Source organism: Oncorhynchus clarkii, chromosome 21 (genome assembly GCF_045791955.1).
Source record: "Oncorhynchus clarkii lewisi isolate Uvic-CL-2024 chromosome 21, UVic_Ocla_1.0, whole genome shotgun sequence".
NCBI lineage: Eukaryota > Metazoa > Chordata > Actinopteri > Salmoniformes > Salmonidae > Oncorhynchus > Oncorhynchus clarkii.
In genome coordinates this window covers 37,475,894-37,489,971 of record NC_092167.1, presented here as the reverse complement: position 1 = coordinate 37,489,971, position 14,078 = coordinate 37,475,894, and the positions used below count along the sequence as shown (strand labels likewise).

Here is a 14,078-nt window from a genome sequence, read left to right as displayed (position 1 = left end):
CCAATGGCGGCGAGCTTTACACCACTCCAGACGATGCTTGGCATTGCGCATGGTGATCTTAGGCTTGTGTGTGGCTGCTCAGCCATGGAAACCCATTTCATGAAGCTCCTGATGGTTGCATTCTGGCGGTTGCATTCTGTCAGCTTGTGTGGCCTACCACTTCGCGGCTGAGCCGTTGTTGCTCCTAGACGTTTCCACTTCACAATAACAGCACTTACAGTTGACTAGGGCCGCTCTAGCAGGGCAAAACAATTGACGAACTGACTTGTTGGAAAGGTGGCATCCTATGACAGTGCCACGTTGCAAGTCACTGAACTCTTCAGTAAGACCATTCTACTGCCAATGCTTGTCTATGGTGATTGCATGGCTGTGTGATTCATTTTATACACCTGTCAGCAATGGGTGTGGCTGACATAGACAAATCCACTCATTTGAAGGGCTGTCCACATACTTTTGTATATATAGTGTATGAGAGCATCTGCTTCGAGTCAATGTCCATCCTTGGGTTACGAGCAATATACCGAGAGAGCTTCAGATGTTTCGAGCCAATCATCCAAAGGATGTTAGCTACACAATGAAGCTTATTAAATAATCAAAATGCTGTCAAACAAGCTGCTAAATCTTGACAGAGTTCTATAAGGCAGCTTTTGTATGTATTCATAACAGATAACTAGAACCAGACATCAAAACATGCACTCGGGTCTACAATATAGGCTAGCGAATAGTGAAAGCAATCCACTCACAACATCTATTCATTGAGTTCTACCAGGTAATACAGTGACATGTCAGGTAGAATACATTGAATTGTTCTCCTCTTGAGAGATCAAAGTCTCTTGAGAGACCATTTAAACAAGTTAATACAGATCTTTAGAGAAGGAATTGTGTGTAAGTAGCGACCCTGCAACTTGTGGAGACCATGCAGTCTGTTTCTTTGTGATTTCAAAACATACATAAGAGACCTTGCAGTGTCAGAGACTAGTGTGTCTTTTCACCTTGAAAGAGTGAAAAGTGCTGTGTGCTTGGTTCTTGTGCCGAGTGACTGACATTTTAGCATTAGCGACATATTCCGCTATAGCTTAAAAGGGCAATCTGCCGTTCAAACCTTCATTACAGTATTGTCGTTTAGCAGTTCAGACAATAACTAAGCGGTCACCCCACAACTATTTTGGTAAATAGCTGAGGGATGGGGCTGTAACCACACATGTAACCACTCTCAAATTCACAGACAGAGCACTGACCATCCATAAAAAAATTATAGTTTTAACCATGTTTTTTTAGGCTCTACAGTGTTTGTTTACAATTACATTGTTATCAAAGGAAGGAGCAAAACCAGCTCATATTTTGTGTTCTGACGGGGTAGAACTATTGAACTAAGCTTATGAGGCAACAATCAAAGGGTATGTATTATTAATTTCAAAGTTGGAAAAAAAAATGGATGTGGCAACTGCAGATTGTCCCTTTAAAGCAGTGCTGCTGGCTAGCCTAGTGGCCATGCGACTAACTACACTAACGGTTTAGCAGCACTAATACTAAAAAGGACAAATGGAAAACTCATGTTGTGGCAAATAAAGGAGTGAGTAACATCCATTGGCAACAGAATAGAAATATGAGGGAATCTGAAGGGACATGACACAAAATACACAAAGAAATAGGAACACAGAATGAAAGGAAGAATGGGCAGGTGAAAGAAAATGTTAAGGCAGAGAATTTGCATCACAGAAGAAAATGGAGGAGCCATGAGGAGTCATGAGTTAAGGTATAATGTTGCCGTTTCAATAAAGCTTGGAAGTAAGCTAATGGAAAACAGGCACATTGAATTGTACCTATTTTGCATCTGACAAGTATATCTGGAATCTCTAATTACATTCCGGTATACTTGCTTTACAGACCATGTACACTGATATTAAAATGTAGATGCTTGAGGTAGAACATATAACAATGGCATAGTTACACATTTCAGTGCCTGACTTTTTCTTGTTTACAAATCCAATAATATGACACGTGTCCCATATATGGACATTCAGATAATTACTAAATGTTGTTTCTTCGACTATGACTAATGTCAGGGTTGAATAACGTGGATCTGTGCAATAGACCTAGACCTCTGCTAAAGACACATTCTACTCAGAGCATGATAATGAAATGAACAATAACGGATCCCATAGGGCTGATCCCAGATCTGTGCTTACCCTCGATCTCTCCTCCAGCTTGGTCATCATGACGATGTTGGCACTCCGCTGTTCCCAGATCATCCTCCAGAAGTCGCCAAACGTCTCAGGCAGCGAGCCCTGCGTGGCGATGTACGCATTCTGCTTCCTGTAGCCGTCAATGTAGTTGGAGTTGATGTAATCACTTCCAGGGATACCTTGGAAAGAGGAGGGAAAGGGATTAGAATGGATGATGATGATGATGATGATGGGGTGTGTGTGTGTGTGTGTGTGTGTGTGTGTGTGTGTGTGTGTGTGTGTGTGTGTGTGTGTGTGTGTGTGTGTGCGGTCTGTGTGTGGAGAGTGATTAACCTTGGTTGTACCAGGGAAAACGCAATGAGTGACACAAAACAGTGGCTTTAGCTTCAGAGGGATCAATAATGTTAGTCCATCCACTAGCAGGTACTGTGAAAGGTGAAGTCCCACTATGGTAGTGCTTAGAGGTTTAGACCCCTGCTCGTCCGACTCAATACCTTCAGTTGTTTTGACAATAAACAAGACTTAATCCTGACTGAGTTCTTTCAAACAAAAAAGGACATAACTCCAGGGTTAGTTTTCTTACTCAGGCACTACCCAGGCAAACAGTCTATACTGTGTTTTTCGTTTAAGCTTTGCCATTGTGTGCCTTTTGTGTCATCTATCAACACAAAATGGCGGCCTACTTGTTGAATCACTGTGTCAATTGTTATCTTACTCTTGAATGTAACGATGATTCCAAAAAGAGCATTTCCGCTATCTACCGTGAACTTGAGAGATAGAGTTTGGCTTTGAAAAACGCCTTCTCCCCACCTCTCTCCTCAACCTCACAGAGAGAAAAACAAACAACAAAACCTCCTACTCTCCTCTTTTTTCACCGCTTGCTAAATGAAAGCGCCGTGGTCTTTTCCAATCCGGGAAGAGGAGAAGACAGTTAGTCAATGCTTCGGGACTGGCAGTTGAGGGCCCGGTGCACACATGGACGATGAAGATAAGTCTCATCTGCATGGGCGCCACGTTTCCACAGTCAACCCACCCACGCTCCAGCTCTCCTCCTTTCCCCTTTTCTCCCAGGTAACGTATTTAGTACAACCAGAAAAAAAGAAAGAATGTGAGCTCATTCAAACCCCAACATTTCTTACTCTTCTTTTCCTCCCTTCCTTTTCCCTCCTAAACCCTTTAGTACAGCCGTCGCCTGGCTGTATAGTTCCATGATGGACAAGGGATAAAGACAATTAAGCCCCCAGCTTTCAAACTGGAAGGGATGGGCAGGGAAAAAGAGACACTATCACAATTTAATGAAAACGAGTGTCTGGATGCATATTTGCTAAATGGTTTCTCGGAAGACAGCTGAAGTGTCACTCATGATTTGTGGAGAACGCAACCATCTGCTTGCAACACTTTCAATATCGTTATCAAGAAAGAAACACAACTAATAATATGGCGCAGATATTAAAACTTGGCAAATGATCGAAGAATCACATACAAAATTGGCAGCTTGTCTTAAAACTGTCTGAAAGTGCCATGTGTGTTGGCTTTCCATTTATTTTGGTATTAATCCACACTGAAGTAACTTTTGGAAAAAGTTATCTTTCAGAGTACTAGGTTGGCCTGTAACCCCAGGCAAGAGGTCATGAGTCCATAAATGATGTGAGCTAGACCTTTAAAAAGGTTAACATTCACAACGCCGCAGGGCCAGACGGATTACCAGGATGCATACTCAGAGCATGAACTGACCAGCTGGCAAGTGTTTTCACTGACATTTTCAACCTCCCTGACCCAGTCTGTAATACCTACATATTTCAAGCAGACCACCATAGTCCCTGTGCCCAAAAATTGCTCCTGAGTGGTACCGTGGTCTAAGACACTGCATTTCAGTGCTTCACTGCAGTATCTGGTTTGAATCCAGGCTGCATCACATCTGGCCACATCTGGCTGTATCATAGGGCGACGCACAATTGGCCCAGCTTCGTCCGGGTTTGGCCGGGATAGGTCGGCATTGTAAATAAGAATTTGTTCTTAACTGACTTGTCTAGTTAAATAAAGCTTAAATAAAAAAATAAAAAAATAAAAAATGCCAAGGTAACCTGTCTAAATGAGTATCACCTGTAGCACTCACATCTGTAGCCATGAAATGCTTTGAAAGGCTGGCCATGGCTCACATCAACCTCATCTTCATCACAGACATCCTGGACTCACTCCAACAGATCCACAGAGTACGCGATCTCTATTGCACTCCAGACTGCCCTTTCCCACTTGGACAAAAGGAACACGTTCGTAAGAATGCTGTTCACTGACTACAGCTCAGCGTTTAACACCATTGCGCCATCCAAGCTCACCACTAAGCTAAGGATCCTGGGATTAAACACCTCCCTCTGCAACTGGATCCTGGACTTCCTGAAGGGTTGCCCCATGGTGGTGAAGCTAGGCAACAACACATCTGCCATGCTGACCCTCAACACAGGGGCCCCTTAGGGGTGCGTGCATAGTCCCCTGCTGTACTCCCTGTTTACCCACGACTGTGTGGCTGCGCATGTCTCTCACACCATCATTAAGTTTGCAGGCGATATGACGGTGGTAGGAATGATCACCGACGACGATGAGACTGTCTACAGGGAGGTCAGAGATCTGGCAGTGTGGTGCCAGGATATAAACCTACGGTACATCACTGGGGGCCGAGCTCACTGCCATCCAGGACCTCTATACCAGGCGGAGTCAGAGAAAGGCCCTAAAAATGGGTAAAGACTCCAGCCACCCAAGTCACCAGTAAGCGGTCAGCGATTCACCAAGTCTGGAACCAACAGGACCCTGAACAGCTTCTACACTCAAGCTATAAACCGCTTCGACCCTCAAGATGAACAGCTTCTACCCTCAAGTTAGGAAAGCAAAGGCTGGCTTTTTCAAAAAGAAATTTGCATCCTGTAGCTCTAACTCCAAAAGGTTCTGGGACAGTGGAAAGTCCATGGAGAATAAGAGCACCTCCTCCCAGCTGCCCACTGCACTGAGGCTAGGAAACACTGTCACCACCGATAAATACACGATAATCGAGAATTTCAATAAGTATTTCTGTATGGCTGGCCATGCTTTCCTCCTGGCTACCCCAACCCCGGCCAACAGCTCCGCACCCCCAGCAGCTACTTGCCCAAGCCTCCCCAGCTTCTCCTTCACCCAAACCCAGATAGCAGATGTTCTGAAAGAGCTGCAAAACCTGGACCCGTACAAATCAGCTGGGGTAGGCAATCTGGACCCTCTCTTTCTAAAATTATCCGCCGCCATTGTTGCAACCCCTATTACCAGTCTGTCCAATCTCACTTTCGTATAGTCCGAGATACCTAAAGATTGGAAAGCTGCCGCGGTCATCCACCTCTTCAAAGGGGGTGACACTCTAGACCCAACTGTTACAGACCTATATCCATCCTGCCCTGCCTTTCTAAAGTCTTTGAAAGCCAAGTTAATAAACAGATCACTGATCATTTCGAATCCCACTGTACCATCTCCGCTGTGCAATCCGGTTTCTGAGCTGGTCACCGGTGCACCTTAGCCGCGCTCAAGGTACTAAACGATATCATAACCGTCATCAATAAAAGACTACTGTGGAGCCGTCTTCATCGACCTGGCCAAGGCTTTCGACTCTGTCAATCACCACATTCTTATCGGCAGACTCAACAGCTTTAGTTTCTCAAATGACTGCCTCGCCTGGTTCACCAACTACTTCTCAGAGTTCAGTGTGTCAAATCGGAGGGCCTGTTTTCCGGACCTCTGGCAGTCTCTATGGGGGTGCCACAAGGTTAAATTCTTAGGCCGACTATTTTCTCTGTGTATATATCAACGATGTCGCTCTTGCTGCGGGTGATTCCCTGATCCACCTCTACACAGACGACACCATTCTGTATACATCTGGCCCTTCTTTGGACACTGTGTTAACAAACCTCTAAATGAGCTTCAATGCCATACAACACTCCTTCCGTGGCCTCTAACTGCTCTTAAATGCTAGTAAAACTAAATGCATGCTTTTCAACTGATCGCTGCCCGCATTCGCCCACCCGACTAGCATCACTACTCTGGACGGTTCTGACTTAGAATATGTGGACAACTACAAATACCTAGGTGTCTGGTTAGACTGTAAACTCTCCTTCCAGACTCACATTAAGCATCTCCAATCCAAAATTAAATCTGGAATCGGCTTCCTATTTCGCAACAAAGCATCCTTCACTCATGCTGCCAAACATACCCTCATAAAACTGACCATCCTACAGATCCTCTACGTCGGCAATGTCATTTACATGATAGCCTCCAACACTCTACTCAGCAAACTGGATGCAGTCTATCACAGTGCCATCCGTTTGTCACCAAAGCCCCATATACTACCCACCACTGCGAACTGTATGCTCTCATCGGCTGGCCCTCGCTACATATTCGTCACCAGACCCACTGGCTCCAGGTCATCTATAAGTCTTTGCTAGGTAAAGCTCTGCCTTATCTCAGCTCACTGGTCATGATAACACCCACCTGTAGAACGCGCTCCAGCAGGTATATCTCCCTGGTCATCCCCAAAGCCAACACCTGCTTTGGCCGTTTTTCCTTCCAGTTCTCTGCTGCCAATGACGGGAACGAATTTCAAAAATCGCTGAAGTTGGAGACTTATATCTCCCTCACTAACTTCAAACATCAGATACCTGAGCAGCTAACCGATCGCTGCAGCTGTACACAGCCCATCTGTAAATAGCCCATCCTGTCACGTTCTGACCTTAGTTCCTTTATTATGTCTTTGTGTTAGTTTGGTCAGGGCGTGAGTTGGGTTGGGTAGTCTATGTTCTTTTTCCTATGTTGTATTTCTGTGTTTGGCCTGGTATGGTTCTCAATCAGAGGCAGCTGTCGATCGTTGTCTCTGATTGAGAATCAGACTTAGGTAGCCTGTTTTCCCCATTTTTGTTGTGGGTGATTATTTTCCGTGTCAGTGTTTGCTCCATACGGGACTGTGTCGGATTCCATTTATTCTCTTATTCTTTTGTTTTCTGTGTTCAGTTATATTTCATTAAAATTATATTATGGACACTTACCACGCTGCGCATTGGTCCGATCCTTCCTACTCCTCCTCAAAAGAGGAGGACGAAAACCTTTACACATCCAATCTACCTACCTCATCCCCATATTGTTTTTATTTACTTTTTTGCTCTTTTGCATACCAGTATTTCTACTTGCACATCATCATCTGCACATCTATCACTCCAGTGTTAATTTGCTAAATTGTAATTACTTTGCTACTATGGCCTATTTATTGCCTTACCTCCTCACACCATTCGCACACACTGTATATAGACTTTTTTTCTATTGTGTTACTGACTGTACATTTGGTTATTCCATGTCTAAGACTGTGTCGTTGTTTGTGTCGCACTGCTTTACTTTATCTTGGCCAGGTCGCAGTTGTAAATGAGAACTTGTTCTCAACTGGCCTACCTGGTTAAATAAAGGTGAAATAAAAAAAATAAAAAAAAAAAAAAAATTAGACTGGTCAACAGTAAGTTAAATAGTTAACCACAGTTAACCTGGAATATATGCGTTGACCCTTTTTGAACTAATCTCCTTTGACTCATCATATACGCTGCTTTTACTGTTTATTATCTATCCCGTTGCCTAGTCACTTTATCCGTATGTATATGTACATATCTACCACATTTACTTTGTACCCGTGCACATCGACTAGGTACTGGTACACATGTATATCATTTATTGTGTACTCATTGTGTATTTATTCCTCATGTTATTAGAAAATAATATAAATATACACTATTTCTAATTTCATTCTCTCTGCATTGTTAGAAAAGGCCAGTAAGTAAGCATTTCACTGTTGGTCTACACCTGTTATTTACGAAGCATGTGACAAATAACATTTGATGAGTTTGCTTCTCTCTGCTGCTACATCATCAACCTGCCTTCACAATTTCAACAATTGGAGAATAACCGGTATACCTGGACATTAAAAGCTCCTTGATCAAGCAACGGAAAACCGTGATTATGTTGTGATTTCCCACTTCTGGCTGCACTGACCTTTTGAGAAAGGGCTGGCCAGTGACTCAAGTCGGTCCACTTTGAACTGTGTCTCAACAGAGTTAAGAATAGAGTCCAGGGACAGCTTTGAAGCAGAGTACAGTGGAAAACTGACTATACAGATGTCTGCTTACATAATGTGTACTCATCTGGTGAGGAATGTCAAAATGAAAAGGAGACATTTTGATGGATGGTTTGGAGTTCAAAGTGGGAGGAAGACACAAAGGTTGGCTAACTAAATGAAAGCGTACAAATTACTTGAAGTGGTACTGAAGTGGTACTCATGTCTTACGGCATACAACAACAACAATATGATGTGGACATGATTAATGACTATGATAAGTCAACAGATGATGCTGAACATGTGTTGTGACTGTTTATGACATCCGTTATAACATTATCATGACATTGTTATGTGGGCCTGTAAGGACCGAGGGGTCAAGTTAAGTGTCACCCAATTCCCCTCTAGCATAGCCAATGCTAATAGTCTACCATACACTTTACCACACATCAGGGGATTACAAAAGCAGCCGAGGAAAACTTCCTCCATTCCAATCTCGACAGTCAGTCGCTTGCTTGGTGATCTACTTATACAGACAAGTCCCTCGCGCCAAAATAACTCAATCAAAGTAAACAAAGAAGTCCTGGTTGCCAAAGGCTTTGTTCTGAGCTCCGGGGGGGAAGTCCCACAAGCCTGTCTGGCGGAGTAGCGGTTTCCTCCCTCACAAAGGCTTCGATGTGGGCTTACAGATGTGTGTTTATGCCTAGTTAATGGGATCCATCAACACTCTCAGCTGCATGGGCTTTCTGGGAGACTGCAAAGAGACTTTATCTGGTTTCTTCCCATTAGCATCCACTTACTGGGAGAGCAGAAGTCAGAAGTTCCTTTTTTCTCATATTTTTTTTTGTCTATGGGAAAAATGTAATGGAAATGGTTAGGTGTGTGTGTGTGTGTGTGTGTGTGTGTGTGTGTGTGTGTGTGTGTGTGTGTGTGTGAGACAAGAGAGATGGATTAACTAGCTCTTAAAAATAAATCACTGTTAGCTGAAACAAACTGCCGATTGAAATATATCATACAGATATGCCTGAAAGAGTTCAGTTGAGGTCTTTTACAGGTTGAATAAAACATCATGGCTGATAGTCTGAAGACACTTGGGGAAGTGGAGGAAAAGCTTTGAGAGGGAAAAAACCCCCACTGATGATAACATACAATATTTATTAAGTAAATCCTCTTATATGAATGTTATTGAAATCTTAAATTGACCTGCAAAACGAGAGCAGTGTGTATATGATTTCATAGATAGCATAACTCAATGTATGCTAATACACATAGGGGACAGAAGACAGTGGTATGGAAGTGGACTTACTCTACAGTCATTTCAAGCCAAGCTGCTTACCGTCAATAGCTGATAGCAGGACTCTGGAGTGGTCATATGCTATCACGTTAGCATATCTGTTCTTTGGTTTGTTGACTTCCAGGTTGGAGTGTTCCCACGTGAACTGCTGCCCGGGGTCGATGGACTGTAAGTAGAGAGATATTTTATTCATGACTTTCCTTTATAACTTATCACTTGTGCTCACGACCACCATTTAGCTCCATCTCCCAGAGCAGTACTACAGATTCAAACTAGGATCAATAATAATAATAATAATAATAGAGGATTAGCAAAAACAAACATTTTATAGTACTGTGAAGATTCACAAGACACATTTAAAGGGATAGTTCACCCAAACTACAACATTTCATATTGGTTTCCTTGCCCTGTAAGTAGCAGATGGACAAGGTATGACAGCAATCCATGCTTTGGTTTGGTTTACCTGGCCACTGTCTCCAAATATATATTGTTTTGCATTTGTGGCACAAAACCAATGCAAGTCAATATCCCGAATATATGTCATTTTTGTAATTTGGGTGAACTATGCCTTCAAGCTTGACGGTATTTACACTCTTCAGGATTATCAGCTTGAAACTCTAGGCCCGTGTTCCACTGCCTTAACTGCAATTTTCCAAAGCGTCCAGGGTTATTTTGGCATGTAGCATGACAGACATTTTGTGTAAGCGACAAGCCCTGGTAAGTGTAGCCGTCCCAAAGCTGGCTGGAGCATTCTAACGCCATCATTCCATATTATGCGAACCTACATATCCAGTGACGCATGCTCACATGCATCCTGTACACTGGTTCTGAAATGGAGAAGAGGAGGGATAAACTGTACCATAAATACACTGTACAGTTTGCTTTCCCTGCCGCCGTGTCAGTGTATTTGGCCTCATCATCTAGCACAGGGTATTCCAAGCCCCCCCCCCCCCCCATTTTGGTTTTGGTTTTTGCCCTAGCACTATACAGCTGATTCAAATAACCAACTCATCATCACGCTTTGAAATATTTGAATCATCAGGGAAAAAACCAAAACGTGCACCCAGGGGGGACTCCAGGAGCGAGTCTGGGAAACCCTGGTCTAGCTGACAAGCAGTGGGTATACAAATACAGTACAGTATATAAGGCAACGATGCTAGATTACAAATCCTACTCATAAAGTAATAACGAAAATATATAACTTTAACTTAAAGCTAAGTGTACAGGAAGATTATTCAACTATTCAACTATAGATAAAATTGTACCTAACCTGAGCATGTGCGACCTTAATGAAGTTGAGTTCAATCGCATGACATTCTCAATTACTCTTTAAAAAAAATGGGTGCTTTCACTTGCTAAAGTGAATGGCACAATTAAAACATACTAATACATTCATAATGGGGTACAGCTATTTAATGTGAAATCAGATGAAGGTCATGGTTTTAACTGAGCCTCCTTTTTGTCAGTCTAAACTGAAGGATGGTTGGCGCTGTGTCCAAATGGCACCCTATTCCTTATATAGTGCACTACTATTGATTAGAGCCCTATGGGTCCTAAGGGGTATATAGTAGGGCACTATAAAAGGGAATAGGGTGCCATTTGGGATGCTCGCTTGGAATGATCAAAGGTCAAATAGGGGGTGCTTATATGTGTCCTGTTTCACTGCATGTACATGTGGGTTACCTGTACGAGAGTGAGTTTAGAAATTGAAATGTTTTTTGCATTTCCCACTCCCCCCTGAGACACCCTCGGAGAGCAGGATCACGGCCAGGGATCAGACAATATTGACGGATTATACATCATTGACGAAAGATGATCAATTTAGAGTTGAAAGTTATTCACAACAACAACAAACATTTTGCTTATTCAGAATTGTGAGGAAAAAGCATACTTCACAATATTATAGCATTGACTGACCACAAGTTATTTACTTTTGTAACAAAATGTATTCCTACTCTTCACTGTCTTTTGAAAATAGAATTTTGATAGGCATCTGGCCTGCCTGCAAGCAATGTTTGGGTTGACAAATTTCTAATTACAGTTGGCAGAGAAGCATACAATGGCTGAACATTGGTCTCAAAAGCCCGGAGAGAGAGTACGGTCTTCACGGCATGATTGAAGAGGAAAAAACATGGCGGAATGTGTTGACTTTCAAATATGCTTTTAGTCAAAGGTCATTCTCTCTCTCTCTATTGGCTAGGATATGATAAGAGTCCACTATTTCTAGATTAGGTTTTCCAAAAAGGCCATGTTTTCTCTCGACCATCCTTGGTCCATCTATCGGGTTAGTGTTTACGGTACACAGAAGAGCCGTACAGTTGAGTACAACCAAAAGAATCAGCAATCTAATCCTTTTATAGCTCTGTAAAGCCTGGATTGAAAACGATCCCTCAGCGTAAATAAATGGGCTATAAAATGTAATACCACTAGCCATTTGGGAGAAAACACCATGTTGTGAAAGATAGTGTTCCATTTCACATGTCAGAGGAAATATTGGGCTGTGTTCTTTAACGATCTGAGTCTCTAACTTTTAATGTTTCCAGTAAAGGAGTTATGAGCTGGATTATGCTTACTACTAGGAATAAAGGGTATTAGAAGCCAAAGGGCAGACAGAAGGCATAGAGAGGGAAAACTTTTCAAATATTATTTAAAAGCATCCTTCCTTCCTCAATAGTAATAACTGATCTGGCAGTGACATGACATAATTGGTGAAATTAAGCTGGTGGAAATGTTGTTTACACCAATCCAGTCAGGTTAGTGATTCCTTTTAAGAAATAAAATAAGTGACAAATAATTAAACAGCAGCAGTAAAATAACAACAGCGAGGCTATATACAGGGGGTACCGGTACAGAGTCAATGAGCGGGGGCACCGGTTAGTCGAGGTAATATGTACTGTACATGTAGGTAGAGTTATTAAAGTGGCTATGTATAGATAATAGCAGAGGGGGGGGGGGGGGCAATGCTAATAGACTGGGTAGCCATTTGAATAGCTGTTCAGGAGGCTTATGGCTTGGGGTTAGAAGCGGTTAAGAAGATTTTTGGACTTAGACTTGGAGCACTGGTACCGCTTGCCATGTAGTAGCAGAGAGAATAGTCTATGACTAGGGTGGCTGGAGTTTGACAATTTTTAGGGCCTTCCTCTAACACCGCCTGGGATAGAGGTCCTGGATGGCAGGAAGCTTGGCCCCAGTGATGTACTGGGCCGTACGCACTACCCTCTGTAGTGCCTTGCGGTCGGAGGCCGAGCAGTTGCCATAACAGGATGTGATGCAACCAGGATGTGATGCTCTCGATGGTGCAGCTGTAGAACCTTTTGCGGATCTGAGGACCTATGCCAAATATTTTCAGTCTCCGGAGAGTGAACAGGCTTTGTCATGCCCCCTTGACTTAGTGTTAAGAGCATGTGAACGTTGTGAGTAAGACCAAACCCCAGCTGTGTGACATTCATTATCTGAATAATTTACACTGTGGGACCAGAATGCAGTGTGAGCCAGTCAGGAAAAACTTTTGGCTAAGCTGACATATTTTCATCCAAATACAGTACCAGTCAAAAGTTTGGACACACCTACTCATTCAAGGGTTTTTCTTTATTTGTACTATTTTCTACATTGTAGAATAATAGTGAAGACATCAAAACTATGAAATCACACATCAAGTAGTAACCTAAAAAGTGTTAAACAACTCAAAATATACTTTATATTTGAGATTCTTCAAAGTAGTCACCTGGAATGCATTTCAATTAACAGGTGTACCTTGTTGAAAGTACATTTGTGGAATATCTTTCCTTCTTAATGCATTTGAACCAATCAAATGTGTTATGACAAGGTAGTTTTGGTATACAGAAGATAGACCTATTTGGTAAAACACCAAGTCCATATTATGGCAAGAACAGCTCAAATAAGCATAAGAGAAACGACAGTCCATCATTACTTTAAGACACATGAAAGTCAGTCAATGCGGAACATTTCAAGAACTTTGAAAGTTTCTTCAAGTGCAGTCGCAAAAAAACATCAAGCGCTATGATGAAACTGACTCTCATGAGGACCGCCACAGGAAAGGAAGACCCAGAGTTTCCTCTGCTGCAGAAGATAAGTTCATTAGAGTTAACTGCAACTCAGATTGCAGCCCAAATAAATGGTTCAAGTAACAGACACATCTCAACATCAACTGTTCAGAGGAGACTATGTGAATCAGGCCTTCATGGTCAAATTGCTGCAAAGAAACCACAACTGAAGGACACCAATAAGAATAAGAGACTTGCTTGGGCCAAGAAAAACAAGCAATGGACATTAGACCGGTTTAAATCTGTCCATGTGTCTGGAGTCCAAATTGAATATTTTTTAGTTCCAACCACCGTTTCTTTGTGAGACGCAGAGTAGGCGAACAGATCATCTCCGCATGTATGGTTCCCACTGTGAAGCATGGACGAGGAGGTGTGATGGTGCTTGCTGGTGACACTGTCTGTAATTTATTTAGAATTCAAGGCACATT

The 14,078-nt window shown here is 42.6% G+C and overlaps 1 protein-coding gene across 7 annotated transcripts in view; it reads right to left on the bottom strand.

Moving 5' to 3' along the window:
* LOC139378982 (receptor-type tyrosine-protein phosphatase delta-like) overlaps nucleotides 1-14,078 on the bottom strand; it is a 579,926-nt gene that overhangs the window by 24,041 nt on the left and 541,807 nt on the right. For all 7 annotated transcript variants that reach the window (XM_071121647.1, XM_071121649.1, XM_071121646.1 and 4 more), the window contains 2 exons: nucleotides 9,629-9,752; nucleotides 2,190-2,365 (listed from right to left, as the gene is read on the bottom strand). In XM_071121647.1, coding sequence (XP_070977748.1) covers nucleotides 2,190-2,365; nucleotides 9,629-9,752 — 300 coding nt within the window. The remainder of the gene's footprint in view (nucleotides 1-2,189; nucleotides 2,366-9,628; nucleotides 9,753-14,078) is intronic.